This window comes from Bombus impatiens, unplaced genomic scaffold, assembly GCF_000188095.3.
Source record: "Bombus impatiens unplaced genomic scaffold, BIMP_2.2 scf_0463, whole genome shotgun sequence".
NCBI classification, from domain to species: Eukaryota; Metazoa; Arthropoda; class Insecta; order Hymenoptera; family Apidae; genus Bombus; species Bombus impatiens.
The window spans coordinates 194,854-217,432 of NT_176882.1; the positions used below are offsets into that span (position 1 = coordinate 194,854).

A 22,579-nucleotide genomic window follows, 5' to 3' on the forward strand; every position below is an offset into this window, starting at 1 on the left:
GGGAGGTCTGTTTGTAAATCAGTATTACACGGAGAAACGTTCGCGGAGAGTAAGCGAGACGCGCAGGCAGGAACGTACGAACGCGTCTCGTCCGCTCAGGTCTTCGCGAATATCCCTGAACGAATACAAATGTAAATGTGTGCTGCCATTGCTGCTGCTGCTGTTGCTGCTACTATAACGACTGTTATTATTTTTCGCAACCATTGCTGGATCGTTCGATCGAAAAGCTCTGATCGCCCACGAGAAGATCGAATTATTTATAATGTATCTTTCTCGTTGATTCAACTTCCTATATTAACAAGATGAGAAGAAAAGAGGAATGTTCGCTTGCGTTTTTCTAATATATCTCGCGCACATCGTCCGAGAGTGTAATCAATCTGAAATCGCATGATTAACGCGACTCTTGTTCTTTGGAACAGAAGCGCAGAGTTCTGAAAATAACGAACAATCTTGGTTCGATTTTTTCTATTTTATTCCTCTTTTTCTTCTGATCCTTCATCTTCTCCTCGTTATGTTTTTTCCTTACTACTACTTCCTCCTTGTATACGATAGTATCGTTTGTCTAGATGTCACGTAGCCGGTTTTAGCGTTAATTGGAATGCTGAAATTTTTGACCACAACGGAGCACTTCCGAACAAACTACAGGGATAGAAGCAATCGAATGACAGTACATAATCAGATCATTATTAAAAAAGAATCATTCATCAATTATTCCAATGAATTAATTCTTCTTATTATATTAAGTATTAATTAGATTAATAATATTTTATGTATACATATATATGAAAAGGCAGTAAGTGGACTGAAATGAGATTGCACGAAGTTGACAAATTTGTTAAAAACAAAGGGAAAGATAGAACCATTTACTTTATTTCGTAGTTCAGGAGTTCAGGCTGTTATCTAAATCTCGCGTTAGAAGAAGCTCTTACGTGACATAAGCACAGGAAAGATTGTTGTTCTTATTCTCTGTCATTTGGTTTTCCTTGCTCTTTCCGTCTTTCTTCGCCTGATGTTTCATTTTCCTGTCCTAAGGTGTACAACCAAACTTTACGTTAAACCATTAACATAAACAGACGAAAGGAAGGAAGTAAGCGCGTTATTATAACAATAGCCAAATAGATTAACGCGATGCAAGCGGATCATTCGTAAAGGACATTTGTAAACTGGACAGTCGCTGCTTGTCATGGTCGCGAGCACGACTACGAAATAAATAAACCATTTTACAAGACAGAAGTCAGACGATATTAAGAAACACGTGTTAATGTAATAATCGACCGGAAGATTTATAATAGGACGACTCATGGATCAAACTGAACTACGTCATAAACATATAAATATATAAATATATAAATAAAACAAATAAATAAATAAATTAATTAATATCGCTCCGAGGGGGATGGAGTATGTGAATTCGATCGACAAAAGAATATATTTGGGGGAATGAGGAGGGGGATAATATGAGAGATCATAGCATACGTATATTACGGTAATGAGATATAAATATATACATATGCATATACAGATATGCGTACATACGTATACGTATATATGTATTGGTTATTGATATATCTACGTAAAGGTATGTATGCATACAAATATATATACACATACATATACATATATTTAACTATTGCAAAGTGTTGTTACATCGCTACTTGTATCGTATTTTGTACAAAGTATCCTTACCTTCGATTGTTCTTTTTCTTTCGCCGTGATATAAATATATATATATAAATATAAATATACATAAAGAAACCTTAGCAAGGCGAAGGAAACGTGACAAATTACAAAAATGTCATTTTTGCCGGTATCATACTTTGGGAAACATAAACGAAATTGGTCATAATTGTTATTAAATATCGCGGGTATATCTGTTTGGAACCGATAGTTGCCTCTCGTCCGTTCATGTTAATCGAGTGTCGACAGATGCGGTAATAAGCGGTGAAAGATGTGCGATCTAGGAATTAATTATCAGGGTGTCAGACGCGCGGCCCAATTAAGCTTCATTTTATTCACCAAGTATCAAGCTTTGAGTTTCAGTTCCATTCTTTACGAAAACTTTCTTCTTTACATTTGTCCGAGTAACAAATTCGAATGCAAAAAATCGACTTACATTTTCCCAAATCCTAATTTCCGATTACCACGATATTTCGTTCTTATCTTTCATCGGGAAGATCAACTATTGAGTTAATCAATTAAATTGTGAAGAACTATTTGCTGGACCACGTGTTTGAACCACCTCCGCGTGTAGTAGTTACCATCAGACTCGTAATTATACAATTGGTTCGTGATTCTTGTTTTTGCAATGTCGATCACGATGAATCGCATAACGTTTAACGAGCAAGAGTTACAGGAACTGTGTATACTATGACTATGGACCAAACGACATTTTCTCGAGAGACCAAATTCGGCTATTCAAACGTAGATTCGTTTCCCTTAGTTCCGTAAAAGTGTTTCTTTCTGCTTTGTTCGCGGCACAATGGAAAAGCCAGACGAATAAAAGCGTTTTTCTTAATATTTACAATACGCATTTGGAAACTGTAGGTGATTATGATTAAGCAACGTTCCAACGATCGCGGTTCCAGCCATCGTCGTATCGTCATCGACCAAAAGCCGCGAAATGTGTAATGTGTAATGCTTGCTCGATTTCCGTGTTCGATTTAACGCCACGAAATTGCAAAATCAACTTTGTCGATCTCGTTCGACCTGTATTCTGGCGAACGTCGAAAACTCAAAAAGTATATCTGAATCAAAAAATCCAGTCGAACGGATAAATACGCTTTCGATGCTGTTCTTTGAAACGCGTTTATCAATGACGTCGTTTGATCCATTGGAAGGAAATGTAGCGTTACGTAAATAATAATTTTACCAGGTTAGTGTCAAGCTGTTATTAGAATGCCGTCGTCATGTAATTTATTGATATTCTTGAACATTTAACGATTAAATGTTGATTTAGTGGATTCCAATGGATCGGGCGAGAAACAAACTCGTTTTCCTTCATCTTTGTCCGATAGAACCCCTTGCGTGATCTCGGAGTAAACTCGCGATTGATGTCAGAATTCCTATGAATCTTTGCTGTGAACATATCTAATGTGAAATGTTGATTCAGGCGATTAAACGAAAAAAGAAAAAAAAAAAAAGAAAAAAGACTGACGTGACATTTAAGATCTTCAAACGCTTAACACGTTCGCTACCAGTGTCAGGATCGATCGACGAAAGCTACCAATTTGGGAATTCCAACCGATCCGTCGGAAAATGTAAACGAAAACAATAATTAACTCGCAACGATGGCAGAAAATTGACGGAACGTTCTATATATCTATAAAAAGGGAAACGAAATTTTTTTTTCAAAAAAACAGACAAACGATCTGTAGCCCGTAAATAAAAGCTTGGTTCAAATGGTAGTGAATGTGTTAACTGAATATTACTTAGCAAATTTGTAACGTTCATCTTCCATCTCTTTGACGGTTTTATTTTCTTTCCTTATCTTTCATTGTTGAGTTTCATAGCGATAAGTCACGTAGCGAAACGAGTTTAAAGCGATTCAAACGGAAATGTATGAGAAATCCAGAATCACTGCAAAATATAGCCGCATTGAGTATGTACGAAAAAGAATATTGGAACAGAGAGTTAAGGGGAGATCTTCATCTATTATCGTTAAGTGTTAGATATCATAAAGCAAAAGTAAAAAAGAAAAAAAATATGCAAGTAGTATTAATTAAAAAGAAGCAAAGAATGTAACGCGAGGGAAAAACCCATTTCAAGTATCCCACGAATCGAGAGCTAAGTTCTGTCTCTTCTCTCTTTGTGATCAGACCAAATCTTAGGAGATAATAATTTTAACAACAACAGGAACAATAAGCTGACGCAATGCAACGGTCGAACATGATTAGGAACTAACGAATAATACTTAGTCGAATCTTTTTATTTAAACATTTACCAAAAATAAAACGAAACGAAATAAAGAAAAAAGAAAAAAACAAGCGCAGACTAAACATAAATAACGCTCTAAGAAATTAAATGAAAAAGTGTGGGGAAATATAATAAACGAGAGAAAATTGGATTCTCTTAGATACCACGAAATCGTTTCGTTCGTTGTCTACGCTCATTTTTGTGTAGTATCTCACTTGTACATTGTCATTGTTATAAATTTAGTCGTTGAATGGATTCGTATAAAACAATCTTTTGATACCGCGACAGCTAATACAATATGAATTGCAAATATAAGCCGTGCCGAGGATGATGCGTATGTGTATGTCCTAAATAAATCGATCGCGGAATGATGTTCGTTCGATCGTCGATCCTCTTTCGCTGAGAAGACCGTCTGAAGCGCGTGGAAAATCCTTTCAATTCGATGAAAACAAATAAATAAATAAAGTAATCGGTGTTAGGTCTCATACCGAAACCTCTCTTTCAGAAAAGTGTTTTCCACATCCTGAGAAAAATAGATGTACATGCGTTATTTCGATTTAGATAACGGTTAGTTAAATAATACACGATATTCCAACAGATATTAGCGATGAGTGTTAATCTTCGATGCGAGATTAAAGCTCTCTTCGGAATCATAGAACTTTGTTCCATGAAAACACTTTATGGAAAGATAGAATAAAGAAAGAAAAGAGGAAGAATGTGCATACGTGTGCGTGTGTGTATATCGGTGCATATGATATAATGAATAAAAATCAGAGAGGGCAGTTGGTTTGAGAAGAAAATGAGTTGAAAAGAAGTAGTTGCAGAGTGCGGAATAGAAGACCCGAGGAACATACTTCGATGGTGTTATTAGGTAGGCGCCAATTATTGTCATTCCTTCTCTTGCATCGATACCCTAAGATTGTATAAACAGAACGTAGCGCAAAAGAAGAAATCGATTATATACACTCATACAACTTTTAATATAACAAATTATCGCATCGATTAAGCATGTCGAATCGCCAGCTACGTTTGTCATTCAGTAATCTTGCGCTTTGTTTTTTCTATGAATCGGTGCATAACAATCTATTTCTTGTTAGCCCAACTGAAATATCGGAAAAACTGCTACAAAAGAAAAAAATCAGCAAAAAACACAATGTTATTATAAACGATTAATTAATAAAAAACGAATCTTGTTTGTTGTTACTTTTTGGTATCCTCGTCAAGTCCTTTTCTTCAACCTCCGATAGAATAGTAAAATAAAAGGTTTTATACGTGCTATCGTAAAGTAGAAAATGGTCGACCTATAAAATAAGTATACACGTATCTGATGAGCGAGAATACTTTATTTAATGTGAACTATGCACTGTAGCAGAATGAGTACATGTACATATAATTTAATTAAGCGATATATACTTGGATTCAGAATATCATGGACTAACGCAATATAAAGAGAAAAGTGTTATAGTTTATGTATCTTCCTCCCAGACGGTTTCAGTCAAGATTGCGATGTTGTCTAATCCTCTCATCGGCGCGTATTCCAAAGTCCACATTAAATTAGTAAAAACAACTAAAATCAATGTCATCAGTGCTTAGTCTGTTCTATTACGTTTATTAATTTAAATTTTTCTACCATCAAAAGTCTAACTGTGCAACGAATTATTCAACTTACGCATCTCGCCCTGATGCAAATCTGCTATTAGTTCGGGACAAGAACTATTGCAAGGATTTATAGGAGTCAAACGAAGTTGCGTAGCTCCCCGTAATTGAGCTAGAGCTATGAGACCCGAATCTAGTTCGACCTTTTTATAACTTGGACTATTGTAATCCGAAGACATAAGGACCCAATTAAAATGTGCTGGTGAGACAGTACTTGAAAGAAAGTACGGGCGTTGATAATATTTTCTCAACACCTTCACCGCATTGATGTCACAATTTTGCCAGTGGACAAACCATTTAGCTACTTCAGGTGAATGTACCCGACGTAAAAATGCTGCCAAGTCGGACGAACCAGTTCTCAGATTTGAAGTTAAAGCACAAGGTACTGTTTCCATTAAGCGTTCGTTTTCTAAATAAAGCTGTAGATAAAATATATATCATCTATTTTGTTTAATGTACATGAAATTGTTTATCTTAGAATTATGTATTTATTTTCTCAGAATAGAGAAAAATACAATACTTTTATAAAATATATCTTCTTTTGTACTTACATGAGTGATATTATCAAACCAAAAATAATCTGTGTTCATAACTGCCCAAGAGTCCATTGCATCTGTAATAATTGCAGGTGCATCCCTACTCAAATAATTATCAACAAGATTGCGATATCTCACATCTGACAAACGATCAATGGTTTCTAGAGCTTCACAAGTCTGCAAATATAATTTTTGAAAAGATTAATGACTAGTTTCTGGAAATATTTTCAATACTTTCTGTATATCGGAATTAATCATTTATAGAAAAATAAACTGTGTGAAATACATTTTATAACATTATTTAAAGTAATATCTAAATCAATATTAATAATCGTACCACGCAGTCTTCCTCTGTTATCATGTAATCGTTATAAAAAGGATTATTGATCATACAATTTTCATAGTACAAGGGCTGCCAGTTCCAAATTGGAAGAACTTTGATAAGTAAAAGACGACTGATTGCAGTAAAATGTGTTCCAACAAAATCAAGTTGGGCTGCTAGACAAGCTAAAGTTCCAAGGACAATCAGAACAAGCGTTCCACGGAAAACAAGCTGTAGCCAAGAACGTCGCATTGCAGCCACCAACGGTTGACAAATAATATCCATTTCTTCTTCTGTGAAACCAGCCTGTTGACAATATCTACAAACCAGTCATATGAAATATAATGTTAATTAATTAAAATCATGTAATGTAATATAATTAATATATTAAAAATATTTTACCATGTATATAATATATAAAATACTGGTAAAAGAATAATTGGATAATGTAAAGAGTTAATAAAAGATTAATAACAAACATGTGAACAATATGTTTACATATGAACAATACAAAAATATGTCATTCTTTGGAACAAAGCTAAAAACATTAATAAGAACCAATATTATACAAATTTTAGATAGAAAAGCTATATCTATATACATAAAAGAAAATTAATTTACTTGTAAAATGCATTCAACTCATCATCTATTAATCGTAGTTTTTCCGAATGTGACATTTCTTGCTGTTCTTTAACATAATTTTTGCGTAACTGTTTAACACATTTACTATTCGACATCTTCTGATTTCTATTCAATAGAAATTCCTATTGTTATTCGTTAAATTTCTATGGTTCACTGTCTGGAGCTGAAAAAACAAACCAGTTATTATCGAACAGGAATACTATCCGTACATGCGCAGATTTTCGTATTACTCCCGCGAACATATTGATTGTTTATTGCCGTTGAATATATCGCGGTAAAATATGGCCAATTTTGAAGCTTGTTTATGACTATGAAAAACGTCAACGTATAGCATAAATACATAAAATACATTTCATTTACATAAAAATAAAAAGTTGCTACATATTTAAAATAAAAAAGGCATATTACAAAAATACCTTAAATTAATTATGTATATCTTATCTTATGTATATCTTATCTAGTTAAAACAGATCTTAAAAAACAGTATTTAAAATAAAAAAAGAGCATACTAAAAGAGGCTCTACTTATCTTTCCAATGTATAAATTATTGTTATTATCTCCATATTTATCTTTTTTCGTTTTCTTTTTTGCATCAAGTTGTCCCTCCATCTGCAAATAATACGTAGTTAAGAGTTTATTATTTTTCAAATTTATATTAAACATTTTTATAAGTAACGTATAATGAAGATAACTATTCACCTATAATCACTTAAGTTTTGTTCTAAATATACATATAAAAATAATTTCTTTAGTAAAAGATTGACTGCTATAATTTGTTCAAATTCAGCTTGCATATGTGTGTATGTCATTGTTATCACCGATATAAAGCAGTATAGATAGAATTATTAAATATAATGATTTAATTAAGACTAGGTTTAATTAATGTATTGAAACGTTGAAATATTAGTATTATTGTTACTTTAAAGAAACTTGGTAACAATGTACAAAATAAGGTTACTTGGTACGTCTTCATTTAAAAAGTGCTATTTTAGAGATAAAAATGTAAGATATAAAAACCTAATGATTAATTTTCTGCTGCAGTTGCACAAAATATAACCACAATCTATAATAATGTTACTCGAAATATTGCATCTCTTTCTATGCTATCAGAGACTCATCAGATGTTACACAAAACATGCAGGTACTTATATATTTACTTATAATATTTTTATTCCTGTAAAGATAATGCTTCTCTCTCTCAAACTGATTTATTACATTTATTTTAAATTACAATCTGTAATCTTATAATACATATTTTTTTCTTCTGCAATGTAATTTATTTTATTTATTCTATAATAAATATTATTATAGGGATTTTGCAGAAGGAGAATTAAAGCCTTTAGCAGGAGAAATAGACAAGAAACATCTTTATCCAAAAGAACAAATAAAAAAAATGGGTGAACTGGGTTTAATGAGCATAGCAGTTCCCGAAAATGTAGGTGGAACTGGGCTTGATTATTTGGCCTATGTTATTGCAATGGAAGAAATATCTAAAGCTTGTGCCAGTACAGGTGTTATAATGAGTGTACATAATTCCCTATATTTAGGTCCTATAGAAAAATTTGGTAGTAAAAATCAGAAAGAAAAATATATCACTCCTTTTACAAATGGTAATAAGATTGGATGTTTTGCTCTTAGTGAACCAGGCAATGGTAGTGATGCAGGTGCTGCTTCTACTACTGCCAAATTAAATGGATCTAATTATATAATTAATGGTACAAAATCATGGATAACAAATGCATATGAATCGGATGCAATTATCTTGTTTGCTACAACAGACAAATCTAAAAAGCATAAAGGTATAAGTACATTCATAATTGACAAACTTACAGAAGGACTCAGTGTTGGTAAGAAAGAAGATAAATTAGGTATTCATGGAAGCAGTACCTGTTCATTAATATTTGAAGATTGTAACTTACCAAAAGAAAATATATTAGGAGAACCAGGAATGGGTTTTAAAATAGCAATGATGACTCTAGGTATGAAATAAACTAACATCCATATAAATGCAACATCTAAAAGTGTAGTAACTAAATTACATTTCTAGATGCTGGCAGAATAGGCATTGCTGCTCAAGCTTTAGGCATAGCTCAAGCATCTCTGGACTGTGCGGTTGAGTATGCAGCAAAACGACAAGCATTCGGTAATTCTATCATAAAGCTACAAATAATTCAACAAAAAATTGCTGACATGGCACTAAAATTAGAAAGTTCAAGATTATTAACATGGCGAGCAGCCGCACTTAAGGATAATAATAAACCTTATACAAAGGTATGACAAAACAAAATAATTAAGCTTAAATGTAATCAATAATTTTCTTGTTCCTGTTTAGGAAGCAGCTATGGCAAAGTTGTCGGCATCTGAAACATCTACTTTTTGTACTCATCAATGTATACAAATTTTAGGTGGTATGGGTTACGTTACTGATATGCCGGCAGAACGTCATTACAGAGATGCGCGTATTACGGAAATTTATGAAGGTACATCAGAAATACAAAGACTAGTTATTGCTGCAAATATTATCAAAGAATATAATCTTAATTGAAGTATTTAGATGTAATATATATTTTTTTACTAAAACCCTTTATATGCAAGCAAAATATTTTTATATATTCCATTAATTTTTTATATATATATATCTGTTCCTTACATGAGAAAAATCAATAAATTTTATATATTATGATTGCAAAGTAGCTTTTTTCCTACATGAGTCAACGTCACAAAATATATATATATATATATATATATATATATATATATATATATATATATATATATATGTAAATATCGCAAAATATTATATACATATGTATGTATGTCTGTCTATACTAATGCTGCATTATCAGTTTCCTAGTAACATCGTAGGAATTTCTATTCGCGATTTCTACCCTGCTCGTTATGGGGTAATGGCTAATAGATCATCTATTAAAGTAAGATTAATGCATAGAGATGGTAGACACTGCTCATAATGAGATTTTATTTTAAAATCTCTACTAATATTGTAATTCGATAAGATCGCACATCATACTTAAAGACTAAATTCACAACTGAGCAGCATGAACTCTGATACTCCCTGTATTAAGACCTCAAAACTTTAATGAATATTTTGTCTAAATTGCATTTCTAAAACTATCTTAAATACTACACTATAGATCCCAGTATAACAGATAACAATATACATATAATTTGTGCAAACGACAATTACGGTTTTCCAACTATATTCTTACCGAATTCTTTCTTTGCTTTTGCATAAGCAAACGTGTTGGATATGACATTTAAATTCCATTTGTTGTACAGAGATCTATTGGAATGCAAAGAAATATATAAGTGTATGTAACATTTCAATCAGAATTTCATTGTATGCCTCTTTTTATATACAATAGTGCACTCTTTCAGTGTTTGCCGACTTTCACATTGACATAGTTTTTTCTTCTTTCATATATATGTATATCTGTATATCAATTCAGTTATTTTATATAATTATTTTCATATTTTTCACAAATAATATGTTAGTACAATAATTAAAATTGATTTAATTAAGGTTTATCGAGTTGGTCCTAATTTTGATGCATAGATTTTCTTTTAATTCCTTAATTAGAAGCAAGAAACGTAAGCAAAGCACAATTATTATAATTTACTAATCATTTGTCATTTTATCTATTCCTAATTGTAATATTGAATGTTAGTAAATTATCACAAAATCAATTGTCATTCATAGAACTGCTAAAATAGTTTTGTTTAATTTTTCTGATTATTACATACTATATAATTGAGCTTGAAAAACCTCAGGCCATGTTATATAAACTTATTAAAACAATGGTTATATAAATATAGTGATGTTTCTCTTGACTTCAAACCATAACATAATGAATCTAAAACACAAATCGCGAACTGTCATTGGACTCACAATCTTTGTGTCAAACGTTCTTATTTGTGTTATGCAGCAAGCATTCCAAACGACTTATTTATAAATTTTAATATCGAACTACTATGGTGTTAAATAACAATTACATTTTTTTCCACCTATATTGATTTTTATCGAACTGTACTCTTTTCTTGAATATTTTATACATCATATAAGTTGAACTGATCTGTGTATCAGCTCTCTCTCTCTTATTATTGGCTATATTATAATCTTTGACTGTAGATACATTTATCTAAAACGCTTGTAAATGTAAATAAATTAAAATCATAAGTAATTGTAGTAGACACAGAATCTAGACACTTAAATTCTGGAAATTGTCCCGATCCTGCAGGATCGCCTATGACAAAACATATGTGAGTGTATTTCTATAGGTATGCATATGTATCTGAGACATATAAGGAAATTGATTTAACCATTCGTAATAGAAGCTATCAAAGCCTCAATCATCAGCTCGCATACCCCTTACTTCTCCTTGATCTCTTTGCTGAAAAATTTAAAGATTGTTTGCAATTAAGTGTGAGGTATAAATTGCAGTAATTTAAAGTGGAAAAGTTACTTACTCTATCTAATTCTTCTTTTGTGCTTTCCTCAATTGCTCTAATATCTTCCATAGTTAAACCATACCAACGATCTATCCAACAAAAGACTTGCCTATGGAAGTTAGTAAAAAGACGCCTTTCTGCTTTTTGTATAAAGTTTTCAACACGACTTTGTAGACCAAACCATTTAAATTCACAAGTGACTAACTTATAGCATGTCATTACAGGTTGAACATTATTCTTCCAATCTTTACCTATAAGAGGACCCCGACCTGTTTTCACAGATTTAAATTTGGTTGGGTCCTCATCCTCTTTGTAATCAGTACTTGCAATTGGATCATTTGCAATATCTATATGTATTACTTCTCTTATCTTTAATTTATCAGGAGGTAATTCATGAACCTATTAATTAGAAAATAATAATATAATACATAAAAAACAAAATGAAGCATTTTTTTTAATTTTTATACACACATTATGTTGATTTCCAACATCATCAATGTGAAATGATTCGATCATAATTACAAAGTGTTCTTTCATATATCCAGGATTCTGTACAAAAGATAATAATAGATAAAAATACACATCAGAAAATCATTAGGAATATTTTTGTGAACAAATTGTACTTACAGTAATGACCGTTTTGCAATAAGGATAAGCATTCCAAGCTTCCTCATGAATTTCTAAGGAATTCTTTGGCAGCATAATGCGAATAAAAGCAGGCACTTTACTAGCTAAATGATAAATCTTGTATGTATATTGACCTGAAGAATATTTGCCACCAAGCAAAGGATAATTTGTGAATGGCTCATTTTTTAGTACTTGTATACCCTCTCCTCCTCCAGTATTATTTTTGCTAGCTTCTGCTACAGAATACAGCTGAGCCACTTGATACTGCCATAAAGTAAATCACATTTTATAATAGATATCATAAAGACAGTAAAAAATGTATTTTAATAACAAAAATGTATAAAATAAAAAATAACACCTAATTACCTAAAAGTATAACTTGTCTTACAAGAAAACTGTAACATCTATAATTTATTTATTAAATAAAATATTATTAAATTATAATAACTTCAAATAATTCTTTTCCCTCATAAAGTATAAAAGTAAAACAAGCTTAATAAACATATGTTACCAGATAATTAAAGACTAGACTAAGGTAATTGGGCAGAAGAAAAGATTTGTTACATCACAAAATTAAGTAACAATAAATATAACAATGAAATCAGCATGATCTGGTAACATTTGTCATATACACTGGAATAAAGATTCAAAACAACATTCAAAATAGTTACGTGCTTCTAAATAAGTATTAATTAAATGATTTGAATTTTTCCTAATGATATAGTAATGATGTAAAAGCTAATTTGAATTGTTTCTTTTTCCATAGTAATAACACATTTCAAAATGGGTCATTATAATAAGACCTTGCTATTCATTAAATACATACCTCTTTCACATTAAGAGGTAAAGTGACACGGCTGAAACAAAGAGAAATAAATTATATTTGTGTTCAATTAAATAATAAGTAAAAAGATGACTACATATTTATGAGCAACGACCTTGAGTACACTTAAGTATGATATTAAGTACTATACACTAAGTATCGAAAACCAAACGATAGATAATAACGTATGACGAATGAATATCTTTTGAAATGTTACTCATCAGTTAAAATGATATTTTCATCACATATTAAAATTTTGTCCGTATGGATGGCAAGGGATGAAAGTACATCCCTCTTTACCCCTCCAATCCCACCCGCCGTTAAAGATTAGTAACCATATCTCCAAGAATTGCTTTTAAATGTTCGACGACTACTTCCTTATCGCGCGATGTGTTAAATTAACAGCGAAAAATCTCGAAAAAACTTACAATTCTTTGATGAGCATTTTAACAAGCAGAGCACATGGGCTTCAGTAATTTCAGTGCGACCACACAGAACCACCCTTGCTTCAGCAAATTCACTCGTGTTATCTCTCAACCCGCAGTCATACGCATACAACGGCGTCGACTTCTCAACCGACTGCCACACACTCGTATTACCGACCAGACACACTGCTACAGCCACTAAAGAGCACACATACTTACGCACACGAGTGCATTGAATTTCCCCACTCTTATCTCACAGACACTTTGCAAATGACGTCATGCTTACATGCACCTTAGTTCGCATGCGCATTTATCATCTATCAGTTTACAATAATTTTATCTGGGGATTTTGTATAGAAATATGCAAATAAAAATATGGAAACAATTACTAGATATATCATTTATTAATTTATTACCTATTGTTAATGAATCATATATTTAATTTACAGTTCCTGTTTGATTCAATTTAGAATATATTTAAATACATTATGAACATATATATGTATGTATATATGAATGAAATTTGAAATTAAAAAGCTACAAAATTCACCATGACTTTCATGAAAATTGAAAATAAAGGAATACAGGATATATAAATAGGACATTATATTTAAATCGAATAAACATTCAATTAAGGATTATAATTTACAGTTTGTAGCTTCTAATATAATAATTAAGTTATGCAGTAGGATTAATTACATAATGACATAATAATAGATATTGGAATAAGGTAACGTATCATGAATTTTAATATCGCATGTATTACAAAACACAATATATTATAATTTTTAACAGCATAATTCGTATCAATGAACAAGTTGTACAACCATTATAAATATTGTTTGCTGAATAAATTGTTAAAAATAAAAAATATATTTCTATATATAAAAAGATATTTCTATATGATTAATATATTAAAATTTTATAAGTAGATAATTTTTTCTTATATACGTCTTAAAAATAAAAGAGCTTTTTTGATTGGTTGATTTTTATCTGGATATTAAGGGACATTTTTACAGAAATTGTTAAAAGATATAATTATTAACTTTGAAAGTTACAACTTAATTTTTCATTAAGAATATATTTATAAATCTATACGATATAGGTTATGCAATAATCGAATCTATGACACATAAGTTTCAAAATTTCTCTATGCAAGTATTTATAACTGTATAACAAATTAAAAGGTTATTCTATATATTCAGTTTTCAAAATAATATTAGATTGCGCGTACATGCAAATTTCGCATCAAAAGTAAGTTTTATATATTTGTATTAAATGTTGTTTCATAATGACATATTTGGTTATAAAATGTATATTGTGCATAGATGTTACATATCATGTAACATTCGTTGGCTCATTTTAGAATCGACTGTAATCGACGAGTCCGATTGATCGATATGGTTTGGTGTGTGTGACGAAATGTACTTGGATGACAGCGCGTATACTGACGCGCCTAAGAATATTTGGTTTAGGGTAAATGAAAAGATGGAATAGTCGTTTGAAAGTTAGAAGAGGGATTGAGTAACATGTACGCATATTTTTTCGCGAGGTGTGCTCATTGGTGGACTATTATAATTATCAATCGAGTTTCGTTGTTACATGTTATATAGAAGATAAGTACGTCAAATGTATGGTGGCTTGTGAGTGCAAAGGAGACGAAACGCGTGGGAAGATTAGAAAAGCTGGAGAAGCTACGTTTCGAAAAAGCGGACATATAACCAAACAAATTGAAAAAAAAGAAAGATTGAAAGTAAGCGTTTCAAGATTCAAATCAGAATGGACGAATGTATGCTGAATGATTTGTTAGAATGCTCGGTATGTCTCGAGCGATTAGATACATCGAGCAAAGTACTTCCCTGTCAACATACCTTTTGCAAGAAATGTTTAGAAGAGATAGTTAGCACTCACCGCGAATTACGCTGCCCTGAATGTCGCATTTTGGTTGATGCTAAAGTGGATGACCTGCCTCCTAATGTATTGCTAATGCGTATTTTAGAAGGAATGCGAAATGCAGCTCCTAAATCTACGAAATCTATAACTAAAAGCAACGCAGGACCTCAAAGACTGTTTGGTGGTCACCAAGTTACTTCGACTCCTATTGTAACTACTAGTCCTACTCCTGTTGCATTCACAAATGAACCAGTTCGGCATGGTAATGCAACGGCAAAACAAGTTCAATTACACAATCAAACATATGGCCGAGCAATCTATGATTATGTGTCCAAAGTTCCAGGGTAAGTTTATAATCTCCTTGAAAATCAAGTTAGTATTTATTCAAACAGTATTTTATTAATTGTTTCATATTTTAGAGACTTGTCATTTAAAAAAGGTGATATTGTTATCCTTCGTAAGAAAATTGATAATAATTGGTGTTTTGGAGAAAGTGCTAGTAGTCATGGAGTTTTTCCTTTATCTTATGTTCAGGTATATTAAAATATATTTTATAGTTTAATATAAAGATATAAAGATATAAAAAGTATTTAGTATTTAATGTAATGTTTTATTTATATAGGTAATCACACCATTGACACCAGATGTTCCTCAGTGCAAAGCTTTGTATGATTTTAGAATGACTAATGATGATGAAGATGGCTGTCTTACATTTAATAAGGTATGTGAATATCTATATATTTAATATTCAATAATAATTTAATATTAAATTTTTTATTTTTATTTTGTAACAAGTATTGTAAAAATAACATAAATAATATTTTTAAATGACTTTACAGGGTGAAATTATTAGTGTTATTAGAAGAGTTGATGAAAATTGGGCAGAAGGAAAACTTTTGGATAGAATTGGCATCTTCCCATTGGCTTTTGTAGAACTAAATAGTGTGGCAAGAGCTTTAATGAAACTATCAACAAAGTAATTTTTATGATTTTGTCCTTAAAAATAAAGTTTAAGTATAGAAACTAGAATCAATAATTAAATAGTGATATTGGTATTATGCGTGATTGATTGAATATGATAATGTTTTCTTTAAATAGTGCACAACCAGGTCCATCAAGAGTAGCACCTCCTACTCCCACTAATGAAGAAACCACGCTCTTAATACCGACTGATCATTCGCGTAATTTACAAACAAGCCAACCTCGACCTCAACTCGTACAGGTATTATAAGTAGAATTAATTTAATTTATTATTATATTATTACATACCATTACATACAATAAATTTATATTAATTTTTGAACATTTCAAAATGCCAAAAATATCTTTAACAAAGCTTACCAATTTCTTACATTTTATCAACAGAATACAGTTTTACCAGTTTCTGACTCCATTTCAAATGTATCATCAGGAGGTAGTTCTTCAACTACTACTCCAAACACCCCTAATAGTTCAACTACATCTAGTAGCTCTAGTACTGCTCCAAGTAGTCCCAGTAGCCCAGCAACATCTCCTCCTGCAGTTGGAAATAGACATAATGTTAAGCGTCACAGTTTCACTGCTGTTAACACTGGCCATCAAGCTCATCCACATCACAGACACAGTGCTGAAATACTTAGTCCTGCAGTAGACAATGCCATTGGCAGCAGTACTAACAATTGCAGTAATGATTCATTTTCTTCACTACAGGTAAAAAAGTTTATTTAACAGCAACATGATTAAAAATTTTACAAACTTTATGTTTATAACAGTAAATTTTTATTTTCATTTCTCAGACAAGTACCAGCATTGCAGATCATAATCTTCGTCATAGGCGAAGCGGTAGTAGTGATCTTGCTCTTGCACAGTCGTCACAGAGTTCGTCTGCCACAACCGGAAATACTCATTTACCAGCTGCATACATAGCTCTGTATCCATATAAACCGCAGAAAGCAGATGAACTTGAATTACGAAAAGGTGGCGTTTATATGGTAACAGAACGATGTCAAGATGGATGGTTTAAAGGAACTTCTAATCGTACACAAAAGTGTGGAGTCTTTCCTGGAAATTATGTTACGCTTGCTAAGTATATGAAATACTTACAATAGGAATACACAATATAATTTCTTGATTTTAAATAATTCTATTTTCGTAGGTGTCAACGTGGTTTGTGTCGAGGTTCACCAAATACAGGACAGCATCAAAACTTTCCATCTTCAACGAGTCAAAATAATACCGAGTCACGGATAACTACTACTTATACCAAGAATAAAGGAGCTACTCCTCAACCTTATAATGCACGTACATTGTTACCACCAGAATTGCCACCACGTGCTATTAGTCCATCTTTTATGGTATCATCGTCTTGGCATGGGCAAAGCCAAACACAAAGTCAAGAAAACAGTCCGCCTCGATATAAGGAACAAAATTCAGCAAATCCTCTTGGACGTAGCCACAGTGCTGTTATGTCATCGAATATTTGTACGTAATGATTTTATAGAAAACATTATATTAGAATATACATGAGATTGCTTCTTGTTTTAGCATCTCCTGGAAAACAGGTTACTTTACCACAGTCATTAATGACTACAACTACAGTTACTGGTGTTAGCAACAGTGGAACTGTTGTTACTGGTGCCACTTCTTCCATAATGAATGAAGTAAACAAAAGCCCAAATAGTGTTCTACATGCAGTAGCTTCACCTTCTTCTACCGCATCTGTTTCTGTGCCTAAAAACACTGAAAAAGTATAAGCTTATCTTTCCATAATATGTGATATTTGTTTTCTTATTATACAAACATAGACATATAAATGAAACATACATATATATTTTCCAACTACAGCAGAAGGAAAAGAAGGATAAATGTGTTTCTTTAATGCGCCGGTTAACGAATATTAAAAAATCAAAATCACCACCACCTACTACATATTCCATGGATAACCCTGTTTTTGAGGATGGCAATTCCATCAATCCAGTACATGTTCGGTAAGCTTTTTTTTATTGCAGTAACAGCAAGCCATGCTTTATATAAGTATGATAGCGTATTTGAATATACAAATTTAAGGAAAATAAAATAATTTTTGCATAAAATAATGATTTGCATGTTCGTGGCGTAATGAACATATTTTTTTAACAGTTTGCATGCACTGCTATCCAAAATTGTTTATGTTTTTGTGTACAATGTAAAATGTATGTAATTATGTATATGTATTTTTGTTATGTGTTGTATAATTGTTGAATTCACTGTATAATTGCAATGTTTATACATATATAGGAAAAAAATAGTAAATTAATTGTACATTGTACAAAATAGTTAAAACTCTTAGATTGTTTTTTTTACTGTTTACCATATTTTTTAATACAATATGAGCTGCACGTGTTGAATTATTTGTCTAATTCCACACGGGGGGGTTGGGCGGATATATTTAAAATTAGATCAGGATCTTGCCCAAGTCAGTTGCTACAAGTGGGAGCTACACAGGAATTAAATGCTTCAAACAACCATCATCGTTTGTGTCCAGGCTCTGTCCAAGGACATGTCACATCTTCACAAAGACTAAAATACAAGGAGAGACCATCTTTACCGGTCTCGATCCTCCAGAGGTTAGTTATTGAAATTATATGTCTGACAAATAAAGTGACTGAAAATTAACATCTATAGTAAAATGTATTTATCTTGATATATTTGTCCAGCTCATATAGAAAACGGAAATTGTATTTAGTCTTTTATAATAAAATATGTACATAATAATTGTGTGATGCATATGTTTAACTGAATTAACATTTGCAATTAGATGTATAATAATGCTATATATACATATAGGTAAGTATGATGATAAATATTGCAAAAATTAGAAAATATGTGTTACAAATGCTTGATTGTGTTGATGGCATTAAAATATATTTCATTCCTATTTTTCAGTTGCGTTTTCGTAGTTGTTATTGTTCTTTCAAATTATGGATTTTATCAAACATTTGCTTGTTGATTGAGTATGTGTGCATTTAATGCATAATCATTACATAAAGTTAACGAATTTCTTGAAACTATTACAATTCTACTTTTATTTTTATCATTAATATTCACAGATCTAACGAATCGGGTGGAATGGCATGTACACCGATGGGAAATCATCACCGTAAGAGTAACTCATTAGATGCTGGTATGGGAAAACAAACGAAGCAACAACCCACACGCGAACGGTAAAAATTATCACTTAAATCATTTTGTATTTTTATTTTTTATCTAATTATTAATATTTTTTTCCTTCAGCGAGCGAGTATACAGATTTCGTTGTATTGTGCCATATCCACCTAATAGCGAGTTTGAACTTGAACTTCGAGTAGGAGATATTATTTATGTACACAAAAAACGCGATGATGGCTGGTACAAAGGCACTCAACAAAGAACTGGTCGTACAGGCCTTTTCCCGGCAAGTTTTGTCGAAGCTTTCTGAGATACAGCGCAAAACCATTTCGTATTAGAAACTTGTATATAATACTGCACGAGCTGATGGTGACATATTGCACATCAATTTTCAGGTTTATTAAAGGTATAATCATTAATATGAAGGTAAGTGTACTAAATGTACTAAATAGTACAGTAAACATATACTTGTATGTTACATGTAGTATGTTTATATGGTTTTATTATGATTATAACATAAAGAATTTTTTTAATTATGCAATGAATGAAATATAGTGAAATTGTCCAAAATGGATACTGCCATTGATATTATATTCAACAGAAATTATTAAAGCAATTAAGGAAGTAAGAGATTATATTACAACAATACTGCCATTTGAACAAACATAATTACAGAAAAATGTATTATTACTGTCTTTTTTTACTAATATAAGATCAGTTTCATAATTCATAGTACAGGAAGAGGTCTATGAAATTATTTTATTTACATTTTAAGTTTTTGTTCACGTATAGTAATATTTTAAGATCAGATAATTTGAATTTTCATGAAGCTTAAATTATTATTAAATATATTATCGCATACTCTTTTTGCAATTTTATACAAGCAATTGTTGCTTAAATACCAGTTTGAAAAAAAATAACGGGATTACTGTTAAGATTTTGTTTAATTTCTTTGAATTGTTGCATTTAAAAAATTTATATGATATATTTTATGATGTTATTGAAGTTGTATGAACATAAAAAATTATATCATTTTTTATATTAGTATGATCAGCTTTGACAAACGTTTCCTTTTATAGACATTTTTCTTAGAAAAATATAGTAATTCGTATTATATAGAAAAATGTAAAACATTTCACTATGAAGTGTGTCTTATATTGTATATTAATATATCTTTTTTTTATGTAAAAATATACATATGTGAGATTATGTAATGATTTGAAATTTTACGATGTTGGTTTTGCTAAATATATGATTGGCTATATCAGACTGGCCTATATTTCCGCATAATTGTAGACATTTAGTTAAATAGATTTTAACAAAAAAGGTGAACTATAACATTAATACTTGTAGTAACATCAATTGTATATCTGTACTGTACAACTGAATGTGTATGTTTTTCTTATTTACGAGGTATTTAAACATTCAAACATAGTAAGAAATTATTAAGGTGAATTAATGAGCTTCCCAAGGCTGAATAATAATCAATATTTGGTTAAATTTGTTATTTTCCTGTAGGAGATGCTATGCTAATATGAATTATGTATAAACATCTGCCGAAAACATTTTTTTATTAACGTTATTTTATCATTTTTAATTATATTCATCTCAAAACAATGTTTATCATTCATAGAATAAGTCTGATTGCGTGTTATTTTTCTATATATGTTATAATTTATTTAATTTATGTATCTGTGTCAAGAACATTATAAAAAAGTGTTTTATAAATCTTTATTATTATACTGATGTATTCAGTGGAAACAACATCAAGGTCGTGAAATCAGTCAGGCGTTAAATTATGTTTACGCGTGTTTCGAATACTAAAATAACAATTTGAGTCACATATATAGAGATAAGAAGTTCGAACTGAATTCAAAATCATACGATATAAACTCAGAATTACGTTTTTCTTTGTAATATATTTAACAAAATATATATTATGCAGTTTGAGAAGCAGATTCTAAAAATACATAATTTATTACCTTTTATACAGTGCAATGATTCTTGCTGATTATATAAAATGCTACTACATGAACCTGTGTCACCTTTTAATATTTTAATATATGACCTCGTTATATCGTTTCTACTGACTACATATATGTATATGTGCATAGCACATACAGACGCACATACAATATATGAATAGGGTAACAGAGGAAGAAATAACGAAAATATTTGATTTAGTGATTCAAAAATCACTAAGAATATAAAATTTAAATCTACTAAATTTTAGAAACATAGTTCTAGACTTATGGAGAAAATACTGACTATAAAAATTTCATATGTGTTTGTTTTTCTAATATATAAATTACCTTCTCTCTTCCTCTGATGTTATAAAAAATATATCTTCGTATTTAGTAGTATACACCATATAAAATGTATTTATATGTAGGTGTTTTATATAACATGGAATTAAGTAACTTATTAGTAGCGATAATATCTTATAAAACAAATAATACTTCATTATGGCAGGTAAATTTCAAATAGTAATGCAAACAGTAATAATATACATTGATGTATGTGGTAATGAAAATATTGAAATTTACAAATGATATGATTTGTTGAACTTTATTCATTTTTAATTTAAAGCGTAATTTGAATTACATTCTGAAATAAGTACAGTAATATGAATATAGTTTAGAATTGTAAATAAAATACGACTCAAAAAAAAAATTAAACTCAGTTTTCATGTCATATGATTATTTTATAAACTAAAATTGAGAGCAGTAGAATGTTATTTAAAATTCATATCTTGCATCCAAGTTTAAGTAATTTATACATATAGTAATCAAGTGTTTCTCAATAATTGTTAAATTTGATATAATATTTTTGTCTTCCTTTCAAAATAATAACTATATTTGATTGTTGTTTACTAATTGCCTAGTATTTAGTCATTTTTATTTTAAAATAAAATTATATTATATCAAATTTATCTTCATATTATGCTCCGTATCATAGAATTAACATTTAAGTAACATTTAAGTTAAATATAAAAAGTATAATAAAAAAGCACTATATGCTACTGAAAAATGTATTTATGAGTGATTTCTTCCCTATGGTAGCATTGTATTTTACTACTTTTCAATACTTACAAATTTTATTGTTATATTTCATATGATAATTTAATTATATTAATATCACTAAAATATGA

At 30.6% G+C, this 22,579-nt stretch overlaps 5 protein-coding genes across 8 annotated transcripts in view; 3 read left to right on the forward strand and 2 right to left on the reverse strand.

Annotated features, from left to right (window-relative positions):
* The window catches only part of LOC100741433, a gene marked incomplete in the record, with an annotated part of 16,674 nt that extends 11,574 nt beyond the window's left edge, over positions 1-5,100 (forward strand). Inside the window, 1 exon segment of the mRNA XM_033321561.1 lies at positions 1-5,100.
* Positions 5,101-5,235: 135 nt separating this feature from the next.
* Positions 5,236-7,506, reverse strand: LOC100741675. The gene is made up of 5 exons (XM_012387201.2): positions 7,048-7,506; positions 6,442-6,745; positions 6,120-6,281; positions 5,582-5,987; positions 5,236-5,479 (listed from the first exon to the last, which is right to left on the reverse strand). Exons 1-5 carry the CDS (start codon positions 7,161-7,163, stop codon positions 5,379-5,381), a joined length of 1,089 nt encoding a protein of 362 aa, XP_012242624.1. The 5' UTR covers positions 7,164-7,506; the 3' UTR covers positions 5,236-5,378.
* Positions 7,507-7,657: 151 nt separating this feature from the next.
* On the forward strand, positions 7,658-9,754 carry LOC100741796 (short-chain specific acyl-CoA dehydrogenase, mitochondrial). The gene is made up of 5 exons (XM_003490691.4): positions 7,658-8,029; positions 8,110-8,209; positions 8,380-9,047; positions 9,116-9,339; positions 9,401-9,754. Exons 1-5 carry the CDS (start codon positions 8,008-8,010, stop codon positions 9,611-9,613), a joined length of 1,227 nt encoding a protein of 408 aa, XP_003490739.1. The 5' UTR covers positions 7,658-8,007; the 3' UTR covers positions 9,614-9,754.
* A 262-nt stretch (positions 9,755-10,016) lies between these two features.
* On the reverse strand, positions 10,017-13,633 carry LOC100741913 (phosphatidylinositol transfer protein alpha isoform). Its single transcript, XM_003490692.4, has 6 exons — positions 13,414-13,633; positions 12,989-13,019; positions 12,163-12,426; positions 12,007-12,084; positions 11,554-11,934; positions 10,017-11,477 (listed from the first exon to the last, which is right to left on the reverse strand). Exons 1-6 carry the CDS (start codon positions 13,428-13,430, stop codon positions 11,433-11,435), a joined length of 816 nt encoding a protein of 271 aa, XP_003490740.1. The 5' UTR covers positions 13,431-13,633; the 3' UTR covers positions 10,017-11,432.
* Positions 13,634-14,771: 1,138 nt separating this feature from the next.
* LOC100742032 (E3 ubiquitin-protein ligase SH3RF3) lies at positions 14,772-22,101 on the forward strand. 4 transcript variants are annotated; one of them, XM_033321496.1, is made up of 13 exons: positions 14,772-15,647; positions 15,723-15,837; positions 15,926-16,024; positions 16,143-16,279; positions 16,402-16,525; positions 16,669-16,992; positions 17,079-17,368; positions 17,438-17,763; positions 17,827-18,029; positions 18,127-18,269; positions 18,720-18,887; positions 19,371-19,484; positions 19,555-22,101. In XM_033321496.1, the coding sequence occupies exons 1-13, from the start codon at positions 15,190-15,192 to the stop codon at positions 19,736-19,738; spliced, it is 2,685 nt and encodes an 894-aa protein (XP_033177387.1). In that variant the 5' UTR covers positions 14,772-15,189; the 3' UTR covers positions 19,739-22,101. The 4 variants fall into 4 exon arrangements, with proteins under 4 accessions (XP_033177387.1, XP_033177388.1, XP_012242625.1 ...); XM_033321497.1 differs by lacking the exon at positions 16,669-16,992; XM_012387202.3 differs by lacking the exon at positions 19,555-22,101 and having other exon boundaries at positions 18,806-18,887; positions 19,371-19,455.
* The last annotated feature ends 478 nt before the right edge of the window (positions 22,102-22,579 follow it).

Excerpts from the sequence above, each read along its gene's own strand:
- LOC100741675 (XM_012387201.2), bottom strand. The coding sequence starts at position 7,163 with ATGTCGAATAGTAAATGTGTTAAACAGTTACGCAAAAATTATGTTAAA. Across the intron at positions 6,746-7,047 it reads GAGTTGAATGCATTTTACAA|ATATTGTCAACAGGCTGGTT; the intron begins GTAAATTAATTT and ends ACTGGTTTGTAG. Across the intron at positions 5,480-5,581 it reads TTTGCATCAGGGCGAGATGC|TTGTTTTTACTAATTTAATG; the intron begins GTAAGTTGAATA and ends CATTGATTTTAG.
- LOC100741913 (XM_003490692.4), bottom strand. Across the intron at positions 12,427-12,988 it reads TACCTCTTAATGTGAAAGAG|TATCAAGTGGCTCAGCTGTA; the intron begins GTATGTATTTAA and ends ACTTTATGGCAG. Across the intron at positions 12,085-12,162 it reads ATTGCAAAACGGTCATTACT|AATCCTGGATATATGAAAGA; the intron begins GTAAGTACAATT and ends TCTTTTGTACAG.
- LOC100741796 (XM_003490691.4), top strand. The coding sequence starts at position 8,008 with ATGTACAAAATAAGGTTACTTG. Across the intron at positions 8,210-8,379 it reads ATGTTACACAAAACATGCAG|GGATTTTGCAGAAGGAGAAT; the intron begins GTACTTATATAT and ends ATATTATTATAG. Across the intron at positions 9,340-9,400 it reads ATAATAAACCTTATACAAAG|GAAGCAGCTATGGCAAAGTT; the intron begins GTATGACAAAAC and ends GTTCCTGTTTAG.
- LOC100742032 (XM_033321496.1), top strand. The coding sequence starts at position 15,190 with ATGGACGAATGTATGCTGAATGATTTGTTAGAATGCTCGGTATGTCTC. Across the intron at positions 16,025-16,142 it reads GCTGTCTTACATTTAATAAG|GGTGAAATTATTAGTGTTAT; the intron begins GTATGTGAATAT and ends ATGACTTTACAG. Across the intron at positions 18,270-18,719 it reads ATCAATCCAGTACATGTTCG|ATCAGGATCTTGCCCAAGTC; the intron begins GTAAGCTTTTTT and ends ATTTAAAATTAG.